This window comes from Mesoplodon mirus (assembly GCF_964341445.2).
Source record: "Mesoplodon mirus genome assembly, chromosome: 2".
Taxonomy (NCBI): Eukaryota; Metazoa; Chordata; class Mammalia; order Artiodactyla; family Ziphiidae; genus Mesoplodon; species Mesoplodon mirus.
Window position 1 is genome coordinate 5,925,641 of NC_138977.1, and position 25,750 is coordinate 5,951,390.

The 25,750-nt window shown below is 36.8% G+C and overlaps 1 protein-coding gene across 1 annotated transcript in view; it reads left to right on the forward strand.

Annotated features, from left to right (window-relative positions):
* IQCM (IQ motif containing M) overlaps positions 1-24,811 on the forward strand; it is a gene marked incomplete at both ends in the record, with an annotated part of 428,042 nt that extends 403,231 nt beyond the window's left edge. Inside the window, one exon of the mRNA XM_082611212.1 lies at positions 24,708-24,811. Within this exon, the coding sequence (XP_082467338.1) occupies positions 24,708-24,811 (104 nt within the window). The remainder of the gene's footprint in view (positions 1-24,707) is intronic.
* Between the last annotated feature and the right edge of the window lie 939 nt (positions 24,812-25,750).

A 25,750-nucleotide genomic window follows, 5' to 3' on the forward strand; every position in this document is an offset into this window, starting at 1 on the left:
GTTCTAAAACAGTCTTTTAGGATGAACAGCAATAGCACCCACTCCCCGCATCTCCCCTTCTCCTGTAGAAAATAAAAGGGATGGGGGCTTCCCTGGTGGCGCAGTGGTTGAGAGTCCGCCTCCCGATGAAGGGGACACGGGTTCGTGCCCCAGTCCGGGAAGATCCCACATGCCGCGGAGCGGCTGGGCCCGTGAGCCATGGCCGCTGAATCTGCGTGTCCGGAGCCTGTGCTCCGCAACGGGAGAGGCCACAACAGTGATAGGCCCGCATACCGCAAAAAAAAAAAAAAAAAAAAGAAAGAAAAGAAAAGAAAAGGGATGGAGTTCTGAAGTGGATAGTGTAGGATGTACAATTTTTTTAAGTAATAAAGCTAAATCACCCACAGCTGGATTATAAACACACTGTGGAAATCGCTGTTTCTGAGTAAATTCTTAACTCAGAAATAGCTGTTTCTGAGTAAATTCTATTTAACTGAGTGGCAAATAATCGTTTGTCATGTAGGGGAGGAAAAACTTTTCCTCTACCCTCTTAGGTTTATGAATGAGACTTGCAAGTTAAGCTGACAAAAGACAGACTAACAGGAAAAAAAGCATGCCTATTTTATTGACTTTAATACTTTTACGTGCAGTGTATGGGGAGGGGTTCACAGAAAAGAAGTGAAAACCCCAAAGAGTCAGTTAAACCTGTGGGCTTATATACCATTTTAACAAGTAACATTAGATTGTGCAGAAGTAACCAGACAAAGGAAAAGGGGTTTGGGCTTCTAGGTGTAGCAAATTTTGGGAAAGGTAAATATATGGGAAACTAATGGAACATATGGATTGTTTAATAAGGTTTGTTATGCAGGCTCAAGTCAGTGACTCTGCAGTGAGATGAAAAGTCATTCTTCTCTTCCTGTTACAGGAGAGGGGAGGAGAACACCTTCACAAAGGAAAATGTAGGCCCTGCTTTTAGGCAGGAAGTGGAGGAGCAGAGAGTTCTTCCTGCCTCTGCAGCCCTTCAGTTGCCCTCAACTCAAAATAATTCTTTTGCCAGAATGACGTATTTTGGAACTGCATATTCTGATCCCCGTCAGTCCCATAATGCAATTATAACTATTAATATGACTCCATATCATTTTCTTTACTGGAATTGAAGCTTCTTATCTGTAAAATGAAAGAAAAAAATGAGCTTAGGTGATCACCAGTGTTCTTCTCAGGTCTCAAATTCCATTAGAAGACTTACTTTCCATCATCTGTCCTACATGATTTTCACATTCATAGAAACTGTAACTTCATAAGAAATTCTAATGTATAACATACTCCAGAATGTTCTATAGAGAATGTGAGGATTAATGATGGAGGAGTTTAGCCCATCCTTTCAGTAGACATTTGGCCAAAAAGATCCAGCTGTTCAAATTTAATAGTCAATTTTATAGCTGAATATTTAAAAATTTCTGAAATCAGCTACTCAGGTTGTGGCATAACTTTAATTGTACACTTAAAAACCAGAATTGTGTCAACTGTGTTTTATTGAATATGCCAGAATGCTGACCATCTGATCTCAGGATCACATTCATGTGGTAAAAAATTCTAGTGTCTAATTTGGAATCTGCATTATCCTTAGAGGGCCATAGAGATATTCATTATCCACATATTTCAAACATAATTTAATGACTAGAGATCCTCTAAATTTCCTAGATTTATGAGCAAGTCAAAATATATGGATGATGCATTTTGTCTCTAGTTTCTATCACCTACATCATTTTTTAAAGTGTCTATATATGGCAATGGAGGCAATTACCAGTCTAACCAGACTTAAAAATCTTAGAGTATGAGGGCACAAGAGATTCAAGACAAGGACAATTAGTATTACTACTTTAGCCTGGGAACAGGCAGGGGCCTCAAGATACTTTTAATGCTGGTGTTGTCCCATTAGGACATATGTTCGTATGTATTTCAGGGTATTGATACCACAGTATAATTTTCCTTATTTTTTTCTGTTCAAGAATATGATCAATAATGTCCAAATAAGACTAAAAAGAAAACTCAAGTTTCCATTTTTTCATTTTGATCTAAACTAGATGCACCAGCCATTGTTAATATTAATGAGCTTAAGTATATGTCATTGTCCTAACTGATGTATCCAAGCCTCTGGGTGATTCTGCCTTTGGCATCACTGAAACTTAATGTGAACAATATCATTCAAAACAATTACATAATAGGGCCTTTATTGTTGGTTCATTAGCATATAGCAAGGGATTATTCCCTTCTGGTCTGCAGGAGTTTTTTTTCCTTTCTTCTCACTGACTCTGTGTTTTTATCTGAGAAGATTGCTGTGAATGATCAGGTGCCAAATACAACATGAGCTTTTTATCTAAGTTTTGTAAAAAAATAAAAAGGACCTGGGAAAGTACCCATTCTGCCACTAGAAAAACTTTGTAGTGGAAATTAGAATTATAATATGGCATGGTGTCATATTAAAACTAGGACCCACTGCCAATTTCATTGTAATCAGTTTACCAGGCATCCATGGAAACAACTTTTTCCCTGACTAAATTACTATACATCCCCAAATTTTGGAAACGAACTCTACACAGATGCAGAATCAAAATAGAACAAAACAAAGAGTTGGCAATATTCCAATGAATTAAGGCAGTGGAGGCAAATAGTTTGTGTAATTCAGCCATTTTTCCAACTTCACCCCCACAAGTATTTTCATTTATTATCTGAATTCACTCATTCATTTATTCAGAGGTTTATTGAGCATCTATTATATAATAGGCATCATTCTAGTCACACGGGGATACAGCTCTGATCTAAATAGTCAACAATTTCTGCCAGCCAAGAGTTTATATTCTAGTGGAGAGAAACAGAAAATAAACGAAATGAATAAAATACACACTATGTTATATGGTTGTAAACTGTATGGCAGAAAGGGGCTAGAAGTGGGTAGGATGTCCTGGGAGTAGGTGGTGCTTCAATTTAAATGGAATGAGCAAGGAAATCTGCATTTAGAAGGTGCCATTTGAGCAAACACCTGAAGTGGTGAGGAACTGTGCCAGTGGGATCATTGAGGAGAAATTCTAAAAAAAGGAACAGCAAAGGCAAAGAGCCTGAGAGGAGAGTGTTTGGAGTGTTTCAGGACAGCAGGGGAGCCCGTGTAGCTGGAAGGAAATAAATGAAGAGGTGCATAGTTGGAGGGGAGGTTACAGAGCTAAAGAGGCAGGGGTCATTATCAAGTTTTTGGCTTTTAGCCTGAGGGAAATGGGAAGCTTAATGGAGTGTTGATCAGAAGAGTGACAAGATTTACTCTGGCTGCTGTGTAGAAAATAGACTTGGGGGGTGGGAAGGTGAGGCAGAGAGAGGCAGAAGCAGGGACTAATAAGAGCTATTGCAATAATTCAGACAGGAGAGAATAATGGCTTGGAAAAGGGTGGTGACAATGGAGATGATGAGAAGTATTCAGATTCTGAATATATTCAGAAGATAGAGCCAGCAGGACACGCAATGGGAGTGGATATAGTTATGTGAGCGAAAAGGACTCAAAGTCTAATGATTTTAGCCTGAACACTAAAAAATGTTGGATTTACTGAGCTGAGGAAAAAGAGGAAATGTGAATGAAGCAGCTTTGGGGGAAACTCAGTTCAGTTTTAGACGTGAATTTTGAGATGACTAATGCACATCTAAGTGGTGATTGCAAGAGGTCAATTTGGTACCATATCTTGATGTTAGTGAGATATTTTTTTTCTCAACTAAATCTTTAACGGCAATTTTTAATAAGAACTTTTAAGCAAAAAGTGTTTATTTAAAGAACAGCATGTAGGCACATGAAACCCAGTTGCAGACAGCAGAGCCATGCTACATGGGATTATGGGTTATGGCATGTCAACTTGCCTTCTCTCCCTCTCTTTCCTGAACCACAAGATCTTCTTAGCACTGTTGCTCCTTGCATATTTTCTTTATTCTTCCCATTGCTATCTCGTTTCCTCTGCTCTATAACACATTGCTCTTCACAGCAGCAATGTCAGACAGAATATATACCTATGACTCTCCAACTTTGATGTTATTGAACAGAGAATTGGGAAGAGATATGTAAAATCTTCTCTGGTCAGTCCAGGATATCACTGAAAAGGTTCATTTTTCTTACCCTTAGTATGCAGTGGATTTTAGGGTCTGCTTTCACATCAAATCTGGAGCTTAGAAAGCTATTGAAGCTGGAGATATCAATTTGATAGCTATTAACAAATGTATGATATTTAAGGGCATAGTTCTGGATAAGGAAAGAAGGGGAATAAAGATAGAGGAGGTTTCAAGGCACAGAATTTGGTACCAAGTCAGAGAGAAGGAAGAATAATCCTTAAAAGACTAAGAAGCAGCCGCTCATTATGGTAAGGGAAAACTAGAGTATTGCCTTACCTAGAAATCCTGTGAACATCCTTCCAGATGAGACTGGAAAGGTAGGAGGGGGCCAGACCTTTCAGAGCCTCACAGATAATGTTAAGAATTTTTTTGTTTATCATAAGCCAACAGTTGGTTTGTGTCTTGAATTGGGAATGTTACAAAAATTTCAATCTAAATAATATTTCATTTCCTTTCAGAAGGTCAAATGTTTCAATCCTATCAAATTGGCCAATGTGCCAAAATATCTTGAAAATATAATTTTTAGTTAGACGATTTAAAATAATGAATTTTTAAAAAATTTAAAACTAGAAAATTTCAATGTTCTGGAGAAAAAGAACAGATTATAAAATATTATTCTAAACTTTAATTTGACCCAGTAGTTTAATGTGCTAATTCATATGGTTAAAAATTAGAGACTGACATAAGCTAGTGTGAATAGTGGCATGATTGATTACATTAAATCGTAGAGATATTTTCCCTACCTATTTTCCCTTCATTTATAGCAAATACAAGCTGAAAATCTTAACTAAAGTCTTGAATAGGTACACAATATTTAAAACCTTTTTTAAAAGCAGAAAGATTTGTGTTTATTGCTTTTTATGTACACATTAGGCTCAGTTAGATAAAAGTAAGTGAAAATAAACCCACAAAATATTTTTAGTTCCTTTTATATTGCAGAAAAATGCATTTCTTATCTCTGTTACCACATAAATATTAATCTGGTGTCTTGTTAGAGTCACTGAATGATCTTAAAGACTGAGCAGCCAGTGAGTGCCATTTGTGAATCACATCAACAATTTCGGATTGTCCCTATCATCTGTCACTGCACATTGTCATCTCAGCTGGGTAACCCTGGCAATATTGCAGCAGGCTATTGTTTATTGAGAAAGCTAATATTAGGAGTAGATGTGATAAGAATGCCTTTAAAAAACTAATTGAATGCTATCTGTTTTTGGCAATAGCATCTTGTATCTCTCTGTAGTTTATCGCTTTAGAGTCCTTTATTCAGTCTTTTTATAAAATCCCATTATTTAAAAATCGAGGGCAGAGTCGTGACATGTAAGGAGCTTTATATATTACTCTGATACTCAAAGATAACCTTTTTCCTCTACTGCTCAACAAAACCTGCTTTATTGAAAAACATGGGAAAACCTGCCGAAAACGTTGAGATATGAGTCATAATCCCAGGGTTCATTTCAAACATCCTCCAAATGTTTATAGAAATGTTTAGATAGGAAAAAGCAAAGTCAAAATGTTGAAAATATTAAGAGTGAGGAGATTTCTATTCAGTCATGCCCATGTTTTTCAGCTGATTCTTCCTATTATTTGATTACAAAATCCTTAAACAGGGCAGATAGATGGAGAGATACATGATAAAGAAAGTCCAGTAAAATATTAATTGTAGAATCTAAGTGGTTTTCATTGTATAATTCATTCACAGTTTTAGTATGTTTGAAAATATTCATAATAAATTGCTGGAAACAAAATACTCAAATATTACCCTCTGGCCCTGTCAATGAAAATGGAATAGATGTTTGCTTATTTCATTAAATGATTATTTATAGTAAATTCAAATTAAAATAATCTTGCAGCATCTAATACTATTTGCTAAGGAAATTCCATACTTCCAATCTGAATTTAAAGAGACATAAACTGGGAGGAAGAATCAATGAATTATAATATTTAGGAAAAGCACAATGGAATAGCAAGAAGATGGAAATGGGAATTGTATTTATGTTTTTGTAAAAGATCTGGAACGAAACCAGAGTACAAAAAGTCCCAGTTCTTTCCGCAGAAATGCATTGACCCGATTAACTTTCAAACTAATGTTTGAAATAATCTGAGAGTGGAAATTGTATTTTACTTAATTTTTTTTCTTTTTTTCTACAAAATCCTTGCCATCCATAAATCAAAAAGTAGGAGCTAACTTAGCTCCTGTTGACAAGGACTTTCTCCTTTGTTAGGATAACTCCTCTGGTTTGGCCATGGCATTTTGGGACTTGGGCATAGTTTTTGGTCTCTCTGTCTCTTCCTTCCATTCTTCAGAGAAAGAGGATGAAAGCAGAAGTATCAGATGGGCTGTAGGCGCCCATCTATGTAGTAGCACAAATACCAGCTGAACATATTTTGGGTCAGGTACAAAGAAACAAATGGCTGTTGGTTTCCCCAAATGTTGTTTACCCTTCTGATAGTCTTCCCAACAACCATCACATATAAATATGTATGGTATTTATTTTAGTGTTTAGCTGAGAACAAATTCAGCAAGGTGCTCTGGTACCAATATTTATTGTTTGATATGAACTTACTGGGGTTTTTAACTGAATGGATTTGGGACTTTTTTTTTTTATACAGCAGGTTCTTATTAGTCATCCATTTTATACACATCAGTATATATATGTCAGTCCCAATCTCCCAGATTTGGGACTTCCTTAATGGCTATTCCTAGGCTAAATTTTGCTCATAAAGAATATCCTAAAAAAATAAAATAAAATGAAAGATGGGATTTTTAGCACAAAGGATTTTGTGCAAAACTGTGGCAGAGGCAAGGGACTTGGCATGATCTTGACCACTAATTTTTATACACACATATCTTGAAAACATTTCTATTTTGTGACAAATGCAAAATATCAAGTACAGTACCTACACTACTTTTCGAAACAGAAATTTCAGGGCAAGGGTGAAGCAGCAATAGTAGCAGCAGCAAAGGATGTAGCAGCAGTGGTGAAAAGTGGCAGGAGCTGGGGATCAGGACATATTTCCTAGTGTAAATATACCAGAGAAGAGAAAAAGAAACAAACAAAACTTCCCTTCATTCAGAACATTGTCATTTTAAATACCTTAAAACAAACATTCTATTTCCTGAATTTTCTTTTTCTTTCAAAATGATGTTAACATTCCTAAACTGGAACCAAAGGATAAATTAAGCTTGATTGACAAAATAGTTTTCATAAATGGTTCTGAAGTAGTGAATGGACAGGGTTACTAAGGAAAGGAGGACTAAGTGAGGACGATGGACCAGAATGCATGAAGAGAAAAAACTGCAAGATACAGCCCCTCCACAGTCTCTAAAAGGCATCAGCTTCAAGAACTTTTACCAGACAGCAGTAATACAATTCAGACAATGAATACTTTATCAGTCAAGGCTCAGCACAGGAAATGAAAAGCACACTAGAAATGTTAAGAAGAAACTGATTTGATGCCAAAAATTAATACTATAAAAGATGTTGAATGAAATAATGCCATTTGCAGCAACAGGGGTGGACCTAGAGATTATCATACTAAGCACAGTAAGTCAGAAAGAGAAAGATAAATATCATATGATTATTATATGTAGAATCTAAAATCTGACACAAATGAAGCTATCTACAAAACAGGAACAGACTCACAGACATAGAGAACAGACTGTGGTTGCCAAGGGGGGTGGGTGGGGAAAGGATGGGTTGGGAGTTTGGAATTAGCAGATGCAAACTATTATATATAGAATGGATAAACAACAAGGTCCTACTTTACAGCACGGGGAACTAGCTTCAATATCCTGTGTTAAACCATAATGGAAAAGAATATGAAAATAATATATACATGTATAACTGAATCACTTTGCTGTACAGCAGACATTAAATACAACATTGAAAATCAACTATACTTCAATAATATTTTTTTAAAAAGACCTGTAAAAAAATTGTTGAATGGTGAAGGGATGGTTTCTAGTTTGGATTTCTAGGAGTAACTCTCAGAGCAATGAAGGTCTGACCCACCAGGGAAGCTACCATCTTGGTGGCTGCCACTGGAGCTATGAATACAAGAACACATCCCAATAGCTGTTCCGGAAATCAGGATGTGAAGTCACGAAAATGTTTTTGTTGCTGCTGCTGCAAATACTTCTAGTCATCCAGGAGTTTAGATTAGAGTCTTTGGAACACTTGAGCAGAGCAAACTTGCCTTTCTTTGACCTTATCTGCTAGCAGAAAGGAAAAAAAAAAAGGCTAAAAAGATGGTCTCCACATCACTTTTGCCTTCCAAATCTTATGAAAGTGTAGCTAGTTGGTAGAAGGCAATTAACATCCAGTCAGTTTCAAGGCCATCTCAGAAATACAGTTTTTGTATCTCCAGTTGCTCTAGATGTAGGTGGAAGGTTGAAGGGAGGAATCAATCCACAATATCCACTGCAGAATCGAGATCCGAGAATAGAAGATGTTCATAAATGCTTGTATAATTATTTTAAATTTAAATTCCTAGAGCTAAGATCATAATGTGCGTAAAATATTTGTGTAACATATAAATATATATCTCAGTTAAATATGTATGCAAATAATTAACATTCAGACAAAAGGCAAAAGTACAGTCTATTGACCGGCTAGATTCAAATCTTGGTCTTACCATTCATTAAGTACATGATATTGTACAAGTTATTTAACTTCTGTGAACCATGGTTTTCTCATCCATAACATGAGAATTACAATGGTAGCATCTCATAGGGTTGGTATCAACAGTAAATGAGAAAATACATGTAAAGTGCTTGTGTAGTGTCGGAGTCACTGCTGCTACTGATGTTGTTTTCCTTGTATCCTGGAGTCGGGCATCTCACCTGCTTGGCTTGGGTTTGAGGTCCAGTTACGGGATTCATAATGTTGTGACTGTGGGAAATTTACTTACAGTGTCTGTGCCTCGATTTCCTCACGTATAAAATTGAGATTATAGCGGTACCTGTCACACAGGGCTGTGATAAGAAATAAATGAAATAGTACATGTAAAGTGCTTAAAAGAGTGTCGGATGCAAAATGAGATCCAGGTTATTTTTAAAAACATCTCACATTTAGTTATTGACTTTGCCATAACAACATCAGTCTAGTGAACATTTTCTTTCTGAAGATTTAACATGAGGTCTTTGTTTTTGCAGTCCTTCTGAAAAGAAACAGAATAAACCTCTTCTGTTTATTATATCTTATAGACACAGATTGCATTACGAATTCTCTCAGGCATGAAACTGTCTAGGCTGGTACGCAATATTCATGTGCTATCTAGATATGATACGGTGAATGTTATATGTAAAATCTTTACTACTAATACAGTAGATGCCAAATTCTAGGATGTAACACTGCTAATTTTGTCTCTCAAAACCAGTGACAGTAGAATTTTTAAAAAGATTTGTTTGCGAGTATGATTATAGATTGATTTTATTAAAGTTAGGTTTGTTTACAAGAAAAAAATTTAAAGTCATAACTGGCAAATTTAAGAAATAATACTTTTTTTTTTTTGTGTGGTACGCGGGCCTCTCACTGTTGTGGCCTCTCCTGTTGCGGAGCACAGGCTCCGGACGCGCAGGCTCAGCAGCCATGGCTCACGGGCCCAGCCGCTCTGCGGCATGTGGGATCTTCCCGGACCGGGGCACGAACCCATGTCCCCTGCATCGGCAGGCGGACTCTCAACCACTGTGCTACCAGGGAAGCCCAATGCTCACTTTTGATCAGTTTAGTGGAAATTACTTTGAGATCAGGAAAACTAACCTGCTACAAACCCCTATTCTGCCACTTACTGTCTGTGTGAATTTACACTTGCTTCTAACCTTTCTGAACTATCGCCGCCTCCATTTCAATATGGGGCTACCTAACAGGGTTCTTGGGAAAATTACATTTAAGTTTATTTATCTTCATGCCCATAGGTTTAGCAGGCACAGCTTCTGGAGTTCTTTTTATTCTAAGATTCAGTGATCATTTTATATTAAATAATTTTTTTTGTACCTAAAACTTACTATTACTAACAGATTCTGTGAGTCCATGATGAGAATATAACTTTACATTACACAATCAAATGTAAATGCAGGGCTTCCCTGGTGGTGCAGTGGTTGAGAGTCCGCCTGCCGATGCAGGGGACGTGCAGTCGTGCCCCGGTCCAGGAAGATCCCACATGCCATGGAGTGGCTGGGCCCGTAAGCCATGGCCGCTGAGCCTGCGCGTCCGGAGTCTGTGCTCTGCAACGGAAGAGGCCACAGCAGTGAGAGGCCCGCTTACCGAAAAAAAAAAAAAAGTAAATGCAATGAAAAGATAAACTGAAGAAATACAACTAGACTTACAAATACTTCAAACATTTATCTGAAGATACATTCAACTGTGTCTTGATTGTCAGCTGTAGGTTCTGTAGACTCTGCAGTCACCCCAGTGGGTTGAAGCCCAAGCTTTGGCATTTAGTGCCTTCTTGATCTTGAACAAGTTGTTTAACCTGTTAACTTCAGTTTCTTCATTTGTAAATAGAGATAATTAAAGTACTTGTCATACCATCAAATAAGCACCTAGTGCACCGTCTCAATAAATGTTAGCATTTATTGTTATCATCGTCCTCATCATCATCATTTAGTACCTGCTACATATTTCAAACTCTGATTGAGGCTTCAGCTAATAAAGTATCTGACATGTATTGTCAGGTCAGTGAATTATTCCATTGTTAAATAAGCCAAGTTATCTCAATATTTACAACTTGAGTTGGAAACTAGTCATCTATATTATTTTGACTAATAAATTTGAACTTAATTTTTTAAATATCTTTTAATTTGAAAGGCAATACAGTGTAACAATTAATGATAAATCATTAAACAGTTTTACCATCTGTATTTTGATGACATATTAACTCATTTAATCATCAAAACAACTATAGGTAGCAATACAATCATTATCCGCATTTTACAAATGTAGAAACTGGAGCCTAGAGAGATTGTTTCAAGGTCACACAGATGGTAAGCAGCAGAATGATGATTCAGACCTAGGCTCTATGGCCCAGAATTGGTCTTCATAACCACTATGTAATGCTACCTAACTAACTCAAACTCTGAAGTAATGCTGACTTGGGTTTTCATTCACAGTCCACTGCTTAATTGGAGAAGTTACTTATCTCCTCCAATCCTGAGTTTCCTTATCTATGCAACAATTACAACATTAGTAGTTAGAACATTAGAGAAATTTATTCTCCAGAATTCAAGGGGATATGAACAGACTTATTCTCACCTAAAATTCAATCATAGTAGAAGAAAATTGTCTTTCCAGAGAGACAGACAGAGGTAGAGGTAGAGGTGTAGGGTGAGGGCATCATTTCTGGAGCATATGCGTATTAATAGCACATATATGGAAAGAAAGAATATGGAAGGATGGGGACACTTCTTGGTGGTTGGATGAAAGAGAGAAAAAAGGGGTTTTTTTTGTTAGCAGCTGCCATGAGTGGTTAAATTTCGAGGATAGTGACCAAAATGATTCATAGGATTGATGTTGAAGAGCACTGATGAGTAGAGAAACGGAGTTAATATTTTTAAAGGGATCTTCAGAAGGGTATGTAAAAATACTGACTGTTGAAAAGATGTCTAAAGATTACTTTAAAAGAATTTCTAAGAAGCTACATTTTCTTTTTTTTAATTTATTTTATTTTATTTATTTAAAAATTTTTATTTTATATTGGATTATAGTTGATTTACAATGTTGTATTAGTTTCAGGTGTACAGCAAAGTTATTCACTTATACATATATGTATATCTATTCTTTTCCAAATTCTTTTCCCATTTAGATTATTATAGAATATTAAACAGAGTTCCCTGTGCTGTACAGTAGGTCCTTGTTGGTTACCTATTTTAAATATAGTAGTGTGTATATGGACATTTTCTTATGATGAGTAAAATTTAGAATTCTTTATCATTACCTTAGATTATGTCAGAAATGAGATCACATGAACCCATGAATTATATTGGGTTAACATTGTGGGATCTATAATCTAGAATTTTAAACCCAACTTGCTGCACTCAGCATTAAAATTACTCTGTAATTGAGCCAAGAGTACATTTCACCATTTTTTTTTTTCTGGTCAAAGGGTGCTGCAAAGGAGAGAGCCATCAACAAAATTGAACTTGCGCTAATTACAATTGTGTTTAGGATGACCTACTTAAGGCAAGAAATGCCAGAAAGAGAAGAAAACCTATTCAGCACCATATAAATTTACTAGATTAAGGAAGCCTAAGAAAGTACTTTAAAAATTTTTCAATTGGACATGAATTTTAACCAAGTCTCAATGGAGACCTAATTTTTGAAGGGTTTAAAATTCTTCTGTTCAGAGAATGTTCATGTCAGATAAACTTGGGCCTCTGAGAATGTGCCCACTGCTGTGGAACTTGCAATTAAGCAAGTTTTTTTCTTGGTTCAGAATAATTACAATAATTTTTAAAAACTGGAGAAATTCATAAGAAGCATCAAATGGAGAAAAAGGACTTGGTCATGATTAGAACATGCCACTAAATCTCTAGGGATGGGCTTCTTTGTAAGTATAAAATGCTAAGTGTGATGTAGAATGCTTAGAACTGGGGTCTTTTCATGAACTCAGCTCCACAAAAATGTTTCTGGGGTGGACTTACTGAAAAATGGTTGCTGGAATTTATCTGTTCAGTTCTTGTGCATCTTTGAGAAAGAAAAATGCCGATTTTCAGCCTGAAAATTAACTTCCATGACCTGTCAGCAGTAGTAGAATGAATCTTGGAGAATCAGGAACAACTAGATCATGTTTACATAGGAGTTTTACATGGTAAAGATGTATTGGTTTTCATCACAAAATGGAAGCCCATCTGAGTTCTTGCTAGTGACACCACAGTCTGACACCATAGTGACAGCACAGTCTGTGGGGATAAAAGGTGATTCCATAAGCCTCTGGAATGATGGAGCGTGGAAAGCTGGATACTCTTGGAGACAGAAACACTGCAGGTAGCCTTCAGCCCATTGGAGGTGGGAACCTATTAAATGAGGTTCTTGTTGATGGAGATAATTGGATTTTCGTATCCTCATCAAGGCCAGACTTGGTCTTACATTGGAAATGATTATTTGCTTCCAGTGTGACAAAGTCATTGTTACTGTTAGATGTTTCTCAGGTGCAGGTCAAGTGCCTACGGCAGAGCATTTTGGTAGTAGGAAGTGACTCCACATTTGCTTCGATATGACAAAGAGTGCCATCTAGTGGTAAAGTATAACTGTGAGCTAATTTACCCTTTGAATATACCCTGTTCTCAGCCTTTCGACAGTTGTGGATCCTGTATGGAAAGGGATTAAATACCTTAATAAATATGCTTGTCCAGAAGTTGTCATTGCCTAGATTCAAGGTCTGGGAAAAGGAAACTGGTGGAACTCTACCAGCCTGAGTCTTTCAATATTTCCAAGTTTTGCCCATAAAGGAAGGGAGAGGTGGGAGGGCAGGAAGGTTGGGCTGTGCATTAGTAGATCTCTTATATACACCAGATAGATTTATCTATCCGATTAATCGAAGAAGATTAAACAAAATGAAATTTATATTACTCAGAGTCTAACTTGGGGAATGTGTGTGGGCAGGGGAGCTAGTGTTGTGTATTGAAACCCAATCAGAATGGAGGAAGAATTATACATTTCAGTTGGCTTCACATCAGAATGTAGGCGCATCAGTGGTAAATAGAGAATATATATGAAAAGGTTAGAGGAAACAAATTGGCGGTCCATTGGAAGAGGTTGTTTGCCTGTCTGGAAGATGCATTCACATAGCAAACACACTTTTTTTTTTTAACCTCAATATACCCAATAAATAAATAAATATATACTAGGGCAGATGCTGATAAACTAATCTCCATCTCAGTAGAGGATGACTGAAAAAAAATGAGAAGGGCAATAACAACAGCTAAAATTTATTAAGAAATTATGTATTCAAATCTAAATCAAGTGCTTTGTGTGCATTTTCTCATTAAATTCCTATACTAATCCTTTTAGGTAAGTCCTCTTATTATCTTCATTTTACAGTTGAAGAAAGGCAAGCTCATCTTTCCTGAGAACACAGAGGTGCTAAGTTAGTAGTGCCAGTATTTGAATTCTGTTCTTGCTGATCCCAAAATTTGCTTTGTGCTAAAAATGTCACAAGAATTTTTATCACTTCCTGGTGAGATATTGACCATCCTGCTTTGTTTGTCCTTATCTAAATCCCATTAAGATCAATTGGATTTCAGTTAGAGCTCAGTAGATTGTAACACAGATGGTTTGAAACATCTTTGCTCTTTTCCAGTGTGCACATATATTGGAACACTTTAATTTTCTTGTGATTGTTTCTTCTCAGAGGCAATTCAGCAGTTTGAATCTTCACTATGCTATTGTCCTAATATAGACTAAAATAAATAATGAAACACTTGTTTGAGTATTTCCTAGTGGATTTTTGTAATAATACCATACCACTTTCATTTTATGACAAGGAGATGGAAAAACAAGGAAGGTCAAGAGATATACTAAGTTATGGAGAACACCTGGGGTAAAATGCATTTGTACACATTTTTTCCTAGGATTTAAAAATGTGTTTTCTAGATGTGCCTCCTCCTCAAGTTAATCTCATGTATTTGGAATGTTAGGATCTACATCAACTCAGAGAAATTTCTTATTTCTGTGTTTTACATATATTCTAAAGTCTTATGCTTGTGTTACTTCGTCTTTTTCTATCACCCCCTTAAAGAAATATGATGAAGAATTTCCATTTGAAAACTCTAGAATCGCTCTTGTATTTTTATCTCTAACGTCTTTGCTTCAAAGCCTCATTGCTTAGCCACTGGTCAGAGAATGAGAACCAGCTCATGGAAGATGCCCGGGTTACTTTTATGTAAACTTGGCTGAAGGGCTCTTACTAAGAGTTGATTTCTTGTAACTGGGCCTGAAAAATCCAAAAAAGTTTCTGACAGGGTGGAAGAAGTTGGCATTCTTTGCCTTAGTAGTCATGAGTACAGAGTACTTGGAGACAAGTAAGTTGTCCCAGCCATCGATTAAACATTCTGTTCCAAACAGAAGGATGATACCATATTAAGAATTAAGAATTCTATTCCCATAGTTTATTACATTAACACTTTTAGGGAGAAAAAATCATATGATAATATCAATAGATACTAAAAGAGGCAGTTGAGAAAGCTGAACAAATATCTAAATAAATAAATAGGTATATAATTAACTAACTAACTAAATAAATAAATAAATAAATCTGATAGGAAATCTAGAGAACTACATATTTAAGGTAGGAGCAGGAAAGATAGTACTCAAAAAGAATACAAAAGAAAAAAAAATGACCTTGCTTATACATAAAACTTTCAAAACTTTTCTATGAAAAAACACCATAAGCAAATTTATTTAAAAAATTGATTTGGATTCAAAAAGACACATGCACCCCAGTGTTCACTGCAGCACTATTTACAATAGCCAGGTCATGGAAGCAACCTAAATGCCCATTGACAGACGAATGGATAAAGAAGATGTGGTACATATATACAATGGAGTATTACTCACCCATAAAAAGGGACGAAATTGGGTCATTTGTAGAGACGTGGATGGATCTAGAGACTGTCATACAGAGTGAAGTAAGTCAGAAAGAGAAAAACAAATATCATATATTAATGCATATATGTGGAACCTGGAAAAGTGGTACAGATGAACTGGTTTGCAAGGCAGAAATAGAGACACAGATGCAGAGAACAAACGTATGGACACCAAGGGGGTAAAAGTGGTGGAGGGGTGGCGGTGGTGGGATGAATTGGGAGATTGGGATTGACATGTATACACTGATGTGTATAAAATAGATAACTAATAACTAATAAAATAGATAACTAATAAGAACCTGCTGTATAAAAAATAAATAAAATAAAATTCAAAAATTGAAAAAAAATTAAAAATAAATTTAATTTGGAGTGGAATTGCGTTTTTGAAGACAGAGGTTTAATACAGTGAGCTATTTAAAATCGGGAACAAGGGAACAATCATAGCAAAATAGACAAAAAATGTAGAGAAACCATTCACAAAACAAAAATCCAACAGCTATTGGATATATACAATGATGCTCAAAGTCACTAGTGGATGAGGAAACTAAGTAGATTAGCAGCTTTTAGATTGGCCGAAATTAAAACAAAACAAAATAATTGCTATTGTTGGCTGGGATATGAGCAAAGAAGTACCGTCACACATTGCTGGTAGAAATATGAATTTTACAGTGTTTTAGAAAGCACCTTGACAATATCAATTAAAATTAAAAATGTGTATACTTGTGTTTCTGCACTCCATCTTGAGAATCTATCACATAGAAATAAAACCACTACCTAATAAACAAACAAACATGCTTATTTTAGCATTATTTTTCTTTGGAAAAACTGAGAAACAAAGTAAACATTAATCAGTAGAGGAATATTATGGTCTATTCATATCACAAAATACTATATACCACTTAAAATAATGAACTAGAGCTATACTAGTTAGCTTGAAGGAATTTCCATGAATTAATCCTTCTTGAGTGAAGAAAGCAAAATATGCATGGTATGATGTCATTTTTATAAAACGAAAATAAGCATTATCAAAATTATTTATTGAACACTCATCTATCTACAAGACACACTCAGAGAGATTAGTGCACTGAGAAAAAGAAGTGAATTATTGATATTTTGAAGATACAGGACAAATGTATAAAAAAAGAAGCAATAATATAATGTAACTTAGACCTGCTTTAAAAATAGGTGATATATATAGAGTGCTATGGTTTCCAATGAGTTGTTATAAAAGGTTCTGCAGTCCATGTGTAGATCAAGAATTACTTATCCATTGAAACATATCACTGATATGAGTCTTAGTTTCCTATAATAATAATCATGAGAGCATCAGGTATTGGTGGAAAGAGAAAGTAAGATAAGTAAAGTGCTCGGCACAGTGCCTGGCACAGAATGAGTGTACATTAAATGACAGCTGTTACTCTCATTGTTATTGTTTTTTTAAATGCTGAGATTATACATTTTTTTGAAAGAACGTCAGAGGTGAAGTGCCCTCCTCACCACATCGTGTCAGCAGGAACATGCTATCAATATGACTTATCCCCAGTTATATTAACCTTAATCACCTGGCCAAGGTGGTATTTGTCAGGTTTCTCCACTCACTATAAAGTAACATTCCTCCCACCCACCTTCTGCAACCGATTTTTTGAAAGCATATATCTAAGTCCAGCTTACACTGGGGGAGGGAATGGGGAGGAATGGAGGAATTAAACTTTTTTCCTGGCGGTGGGAGTACCGACATAAATTATTAAGAATTATTAGATATTTTCTCCCCTTTTATGCAATCATTTATTTATATCAATATGTACTTATATATATTTCTTTCCTACTATGAGTTATAATCTAAAACTACATTATTCTGTTGTTGTAGCTCAAATTGTTCCAGCATCAGACTTTGGGAGCTTTTTTAGGTTGGTTCCTGAGTCTCTTTAATGTTACTTTACCCTTTAGGTTGTTTTTTTGTTTGTTTGTTTGTTTGTTTGTTTTGGCGGTACGCGGGCCTCTGTTGTGGCCTCTCCCGTTGCGGAGCACAGGCTCCGGACGTGTAGGCTCAGCGGCCATGGCTCACGGGCCCAGCCGCTCTGCGGCATGTGGGATCCTCCCGGACCGGGGCACGAACCCATGTCCCCTGCATCGGCAGGCGGACTCTCAACCACTGCGCCGCCAGGGAAGCCCACCCTTTCGGTTTTTGAATGCTTTCTTTGGCACTGCAAGATGCTGCAGACTCATCTTGTATTATCTGCCCTAGTCCTAGAGAACCAACCATTTCTCCAAGGAGTGTTGGTTCCTTTTATTGGAGAATAGTCTTGAGAATGCAAAATCTGAGCACTACATATGCTCATTGCTACTGAGGTATCACTATTCCCAGGCTCTCTCAGTGGACAGCTCTAGGAAATATATATATATGAATACAAACCCCTGTTTGTACACATAGTTATAATTATTTCAGTATCTATCCTTCTGTGTCTATCCATCTGCGTTTTGTCTTTAGCCTCCAGTTTCCAGTCAAAACACTGTTTTGCATAGTTACATAGGTAAGCTGCTTTTCCCCCCACCCCGTTCAGTGAGTTATCACTTGTGATGAAATTTGTATTTCCTGGTTGCACAGTATGTAGAGTCAAGTCTTTCACATGGAAAACATTTCCCTATTAGTTACCAGACTGGTTTCTTTCATCTCTATACTCTATAAGCTCCTTTTCTATCTTTGTGTTTCAATGCTACTCTTACTGTTTATGTGTGCCCTCTAACTTTGTCATTTATTCCTACTTACTTTGCATCAGGAGCCCATTTATAACAGGCCTGCTCTCTCATTTCCTTCATCTTGTGAGAGACATTCTCAATGTGACCTCTTCTCCTTGCTGGCCACGTGTGGTGTGAATCGTGCCGTCTGGACCCCGGGAGCCATTCACTGGCCTGCAGTTTTCATATCTGCCACAGCCCCAGTAGTGAAGTTCATGTACTCAGTTTGCTCCCTATCCTGACCTTAGGCATCCTTCAGTCAGACAGCCTTCTCAGAATTCCAACATCCCCTTGGGATGCTCTGAATCTCAGTAGCTCTCTTCACATCGCATCGGGCTGTGATTTATTCTGTAAGGCTGCAGAGCCACCACCTAGACACTGCCCACAGCTATTGCTGCAGGGCCATATTGGCCACATGGCATTTTCTAAGGGGTTTGCAGCCCCCTTCAACAAAACCCTTTTACTCCCAAATTTTTCCACAACCTATATGTGCTTTCTATCATTGAGGTTTCCCATTTTCTGTTCCCCCAGGGCAAGATACAAGGGCATAGGGTGCCTGGCCCTTTCTCAACAGTTCATCAGTATTTCCTCTTTCATTTTTCCACCAGTCTGTTAGTCCAATTCTGTAAGTTGGAGAGGGTTCTCACTGTCATCACACAATCTTCCTTACCACATGGCTCCATGTGCTAGGTTCTTCAGATTCTAGTTTCTTGAATCCCCAAAATGTTGTACATTCTGAGCAAAGCCATACTCTTCCAAGTAGAAGTCTTCCTTTAGAAAATATTGCTATTGCTTTATGTTTGAAAACCTCCTTCTTGAAATGCCATTGTATTCTTTGTTCTAGGATTTTTCTGCTTGAGGGTAATGCGTATATAGAATGTCACAAAATTATTCATCTCATTTTAAATAGCTATGGCTATTAAATAACTATATGTTTTCCATGTTTTTACAGATTACAAAAGAGAGAGCTGATTATTTAAAATCTCAAGGATAGAATATTTATTAGCTTTTATAATTTTTTCCTTATTTCAATATTGATATGTGTCAGAAATGAGGTGATTATTTTCAGTCACCCTCAAGGAATCCATTACTATTGCTCAAATGGCAGAGTCAGGAGCGAGGAATAGTGAGGAGTGGGAAGCAAACCTTTAATATTTCAAAACAATATCCCACTACATACATAGTCACAAAAATAGTGGCACATAGAATTTTCTACCTACTCTTATGCAACTCCTCGTCTCTTTGAAAGCAATCCCCGTAGCTGCAGTTATTTCTAGAAATTCTCCTAGGATATCTCACTTGTGCTCATAAATACACCATTCTGAGCTGCAACATAGAAATTCCGCCCTCCTCCCACCCACCCCCTTGCAGTGCTGTCTGCTGCTGCCACTCCAAAGCTCAGGAAGCCTGATGGAGGTGTCTTGCTGCTGCTATTGCCACTAGCACCTGTCCAGGCCATGGTGTGTGGATCCCATATGGGCCTAAGCCAACCTGCTGAAGGGAAAAGCCCATCACTCTCCTGGCCTTTGTAACCCAGTTCCCTTAATCTCAGAGCGCTGATACCCTGTTCTCTCAGTATCCCGAGAGCATGGTATAGGAAAATAGCCTTTTTCAGCTCCATCATTTTCTCATTTGAGTCTTCCTTTCACAAGGCTATAGGCCAGAATCTCTTTGGGGCTGTGGGAGGGTGGGGATGAAGGGAGTGCAGGGTCAAGGCAAAATCATCTTAGCAAGAGGCACAGCTCAGAGCACATGAAACCACTCCCCCCGGCCAACAGCCACCATCTTATTGGACCAAGATGAAAATATTCAGCTCACTCTTCTCATAATAAGAATTTTTTTCCCCAAGGAGATTTGTTGGTCTTTCTTTGCAGAGAGATCCTTAGAGGATTTATTCTGCCAGTCTTCGTGGACGTACCTCTGTTTGAAATACTCAAATGCACAAAACTTGGGTTCAAATTTGGACCACTGCAACATATGGGCATCAAATGTAACTACTTAAATATGTCCTTAATTGTTTGTCATCTAGGACTATATTTTTGCTTTGTATTGACTATGATAATCTTCTGGTGGGCAGGGCCCATATTATTCCACATTAGGTAGATACTTTCATTTTTTAAACTAAATGTCTATGAGTAGCATAATAATTGCAATTGTTTGTTTGTTGTTTTTTTTTATTGTATCTGGATTAGGAAATGAAGACCCAGAAAGGTCTCAGCTAGTGCCTTTTATATCACCTCATAGCCCTTAGCATGAACCTGAACAAATAGGACTCAATAGATACTCAACGACCTAAATGTGTATTTTATGTTCTAACACAGTCTGTGTTTGTTTTCTTTCCAAGTTGCTCTACAAAGATTCATTTTGAAGTACTGACAGGGAGTAGCCAATAGTGTAGAATAATACAGTATATAACCTTGAGTGGGTCATGGAAATGGCATGAAAAATCATAAAATAGACTTGTGAACATAAAAACATAGAGATGGTTTAAAAGAAAACAGAGGACAAAAGCTTACTTTGAGCCTTTAAGAAAATTTAGTATCCCTTTTCTGAAAATACAGCCTATTAAATGAATATTAACCATATTATCTATTTTTTATTTGATTACTTTCCCAAGTTGAAATCATTTATTCAAATTATTGAATATCAACAAAGATCTAACTTCTGATTATTCATTATCTACAATAAAAATGACTTTCTACCATGTATTCCAATCTAGAAACTTGAACATCTCTAATATTGTTATTTTACATAAATAATACCTTCTGTCAAAAATATGGATAAGCAAAAAGAACTAAAGCTAAATTATAATTCCAACCACTGTGAATACTTTGGTATCTAATACTGTACATGATTTCCTATGCATATAACTTTTTAAAAAACTGGGATCACATTGTAGATACTGCTTTGTAACCTGCTTTTCTATTTAAAACTGATTGTGACATATAAGGGTTTAACAAAATATGTTTCTATGACATATTATTAAGAACTTGGTTGAAGTTGCCTTCCTCTAGAGAGGTTTTTTCATTTGTTCTTGGGGCCCAACAAACGCTAAGTTTAGTTAAGGTATTTTGGACCACACAGGTAACATGAACCAGGGCATCAAACAATGGTAGCTTTGAGGCTCTGCTCTGTCTACCCAGCCTCATGGAAAAGGGAAAGTTTCCTTGCTGTCCTCTTCTTTGAAGTTTTCTCTTCTCTTCCCTTGCCTTCATTTCCCTGCCCTTCTCTCTCTCTCTTTCTCTCCTTCTCTCTCTTTATTTTGTGATATTATCCCACCTACTCTGATGTGTAGCCCTCTGGGGCCCCGCACTCCATTGTGGTTTCATGCCGGGCTTCCCACTTTGAGTGAACCTTATGCTTTACCTCCTGACCCCACACCCCTCACAAGGCTGAAGCTCAGATATCCACGGCTCAGCAGAAAACCTCAGAAAAAAAAAAAAAACTGGCTTTAGCACTCAAATATTCACTAAGGTTACTGATTTTACTTTTTTTTTTTTTTTGGCCTTTGCATTTTCTTCCTTCTCTGCCAGTTTAGCAATGCAGTTAAAATACACTTAATATTTTATTCAGGATTTGAGTTGTTTTAATCAAAAAGATTGTTCTCTGAATCTGTTCTGCCATATGACAAAAATGAAGGTCGAGAATATTTACTTTGAAGGGTTAAAAATATATCATGTATACTTACATTTTTATCCTTCCTAAAATTAATGATCCTTTATTTAATTGAAATATTTATGAAATTATATATTATACAATTTAGGATTCTGCTCCCAGTCCCACTTCTGGTCACCAACTAAGATTCTGGTCACCAATTCCAATGTGTGAGTTTTGTTTTTTCCCATGTCAACAAGCAGTTCTCTGACACTAGCTGGGTGTCCTACAATTTTACTCAATTCTGACACAATCCACCTGGAGAGAGCATCAGATCCCAGTCAGATCTCCCAGGTTAAGTGCTCCATCCCAGGAGACTGTCCCCCACTTCAGATGCCAATTAAAAGTAGTAGGTGGGGGCTTCCCTGGTGGCGCAGTGGTTGAGAGTCCGCCTGCCGATGCAGGGGACACGGGTTTGTGCCCCGGTCCGGGAAGATCCCACATGCCGCGGAGCGGCTGGGCCCGTGAGCCATAGCCGCTGAGCCTGCGCGTCCGGAGCCTGTGCTCCGCAACGGGAGAGGCCACAACAGTGAGAGGCCCACATACCGCAAAAAAAAAAAAAAAAAAAAAACCAAAAAACTAGTAGGTTATCAAGTTACCCACAACTTGTGTCCAACTTGGCTACAAATCAGAGGTTCCCATAACTCCCTCCTCAGGTTTTATCAATTTGCTAGAGAAGCTCACAGAACTCAGGGAAACACTTACTTATATTTACCAGTTTATTAAAGGATAGTATAAAGGAAACCAACGAATAGCCAGTTGAAGAGATAAGTGGGGTGAGATCTGGGAGAGTCCTGTACTTCTGTTTTCTGTCCCTGTGGCATCGCCCTTCCAGTCCAAGGATGTTTTCATCCACCCGGAAGCTTTCTAAACCCCGTACCACTGGGATTTTTATTGAGGCTTTATCACATAGGCATGGTGGACCATTAACTCCATTTCCAGCCCCTGTCCCTCCCTTGAGAAGTGTTGGGGGGAGGGGGCTAAAAGTTCCAAGCTTTTAATCATGGCCTGGTCTTTCTGGTGACCAGCCCCCATCCAGTAGCCCACCCAACGCCACCTCATTAGAACAAAAGATGCTCCCAGTGCTGTTATCACTTGGGAAATTGTAAGCGTTTTAAGAGTTCTGTGCCAGGAACTGGGGACAGAGACCAATATATATACATTTGCTATTATCTCACACAATTATTAGTGAAATTTCTTTATAAAGCCTACATATATTATAACGTCATAGTGTAAATAATAATACAGCAACCATATTTTGAATACTTAATGAATTGTCAGACACATATCTTCATTTTTAACTAATAAACTTTATGTTTTTGAGGAATTTTAGGTTTACACAAATACTAGTGGAAAGTACAGGGTCTTCCCATATACCCCCTCACCTGCAACCCCTTCCTCCTCTTCCCTATTATTAACACCTTGCATTAGTGTGGTATATTTTATAATTGGATGGGCCAATATTAATACATTATTCTTACACATATATGCCTTGACATATGTTTTTGGATCCTTTTAACAACCAGACAGGATAGATATTACCCCTGTTTCAAAAATAAGGAAACTAAGATTGAGTATTAAATTTGGATTCACTCACAAATGTATAAGAACAAGAGCTTGGACCATTATATTCACTTTTTCTTCTATTTTACCTACTTTGAATAATCCTGTATTTCAGCTATTCTCTGCCTGATGAAATATATGGTTGGTATTGCATATTATCAAAAAAATTGCAGTAGGAAATCATTTAGCCCTAAGATCTTACCTTTGGAACTAACACACTTATCTTGTATAACTACTATATTGGGACATCAATTGGTGATTGCCTTTCCCTGTGATTACACCTGAAATGATAATTACTAATACTAATTATCTCATAAATACTCTGAATGTAGTCTAATTTAGTTTTGTTATTATAAGCCTTGCTCTTTATCTAATGGCAATATAGATTAACATGAAAACAACAATGCCCTGCTTCTCCTTTTACAACACATCAAGTCATTCATTTTCTGTTAGTAATGAGGATTGTTCTTCTCACAACTTTGACTGTTTTTTTGTAGTTGGTTATGTTTTTGTTTAATAACAACAGTAGGTCTTAAATGGCAAAAATATATGACCATATCTGTAAATTAGTACTGTCTAAAATGGTGTCTGCAGTAAATCTATGTTTTTTATTTATTTGAAGTCATTTTATACATAAAGATGAATCAAGTACAAGCCATCTATAAAAATAGTGCTTTGTATTGATTTGCATATCAGTATCAGAACTGATTCCATTGTAATGCAAACATTTTCAATGCTGTTGTTCTTATGGTCAAACATATGTTGCTTCTAATTTATTTATTTCAAGTATCCTGTATATTGGTGGAATCCAGATTCTGCCATCCTTCCTCTCAACTCTTTGGTCCAACAGTAATTCTTGCTGAATCTCGTGGTATGATATATAATGTATCTCAATACACCTGAAGGAAATGTGCCCAAGTCAAATCTTTGTTTTAGCACAACCATAACTGATTTCCTATAATATTTTTAAATTATTTCAAAAGCATGATACATTCTGTCATATAATTTAAAATTTATTAATGTAATTATATATTTTGTCTTACAGTCAGTGGACATCCAATACTCAAAAGAGCTAACATCCAGATTGTTGGGAAGCTGGTGGCCAGATCTATGAGAGAAAGGAAAATGAGACAACAGTATTCATCATGAGAAGTAAGATAGTATTTTCAATACAATGTTGAAACCTTAAGAGTTGAACCTATCTACCCAAAGACATAGATTAACATAGGCCATGGATTAATTCTGTATCAACAGGAAAAAAGGACAAGCATCTTTGACATCCAAAGAACTTCAAAAGGTCAGTCTATAATTACTAAATATCTTTGGATGAACCATTCATTGGACCTTTTTTATAAACGACATCTGTTTTATCATAATGAAGTTGAAATCACATAGTATCAAGAATTCCTTTCATTGAACTTAAATTTGGTTTGTTCCAGTACCAATAAATGCCATAAAGAAACGTTAAGATTCTTATTTCTAGAACCTCACATGTTTTTGGAAATGGTTTCTCAAAATGTGTTTTAAAATATTTTATTAGTGTAGTCATCATGTTATGTTTTCCCTATTCTTATTGCTCACTTTAAAGTGAAAAACTGAAAGTTAATATATAGTATTCCTGAGTTACCAACCTTAGTTCAGAAAAGATTTGAAGCACGTTGGCTAATACCAGTCTCTAAAGAATCTTGAATTTAATTTTATCTATCCATCATTCATCCATCCATCTAACCATCTATCCAGCATACATCCCTCTCTCCCTCCCTTCCTTCCTCCATCTATGAATGAGATTGTAGAAATAATAGTAGAGGGAACAGAATCCATGCATAGCACAGTGACCTGATATGAATAAAGAGGCAGGAACTACATGACAGGTGTTCCATTTTCTCAATTCTTGCCCTGATCTATTACCTCTGTAATAGACACTTTGGTTTTAAAAAAAAATCTCTCAGACTGCTTCATGCACTGTAAATATGGAAGGTACTAGAATGAAGTCTTTAGAAGGCTAATTACAAGAATCATGTTAAGTCAGGGCCTCACCAAAACCAGAACTAAGATGGACTAAAAAACATGCTGATACCCTATTCAGAA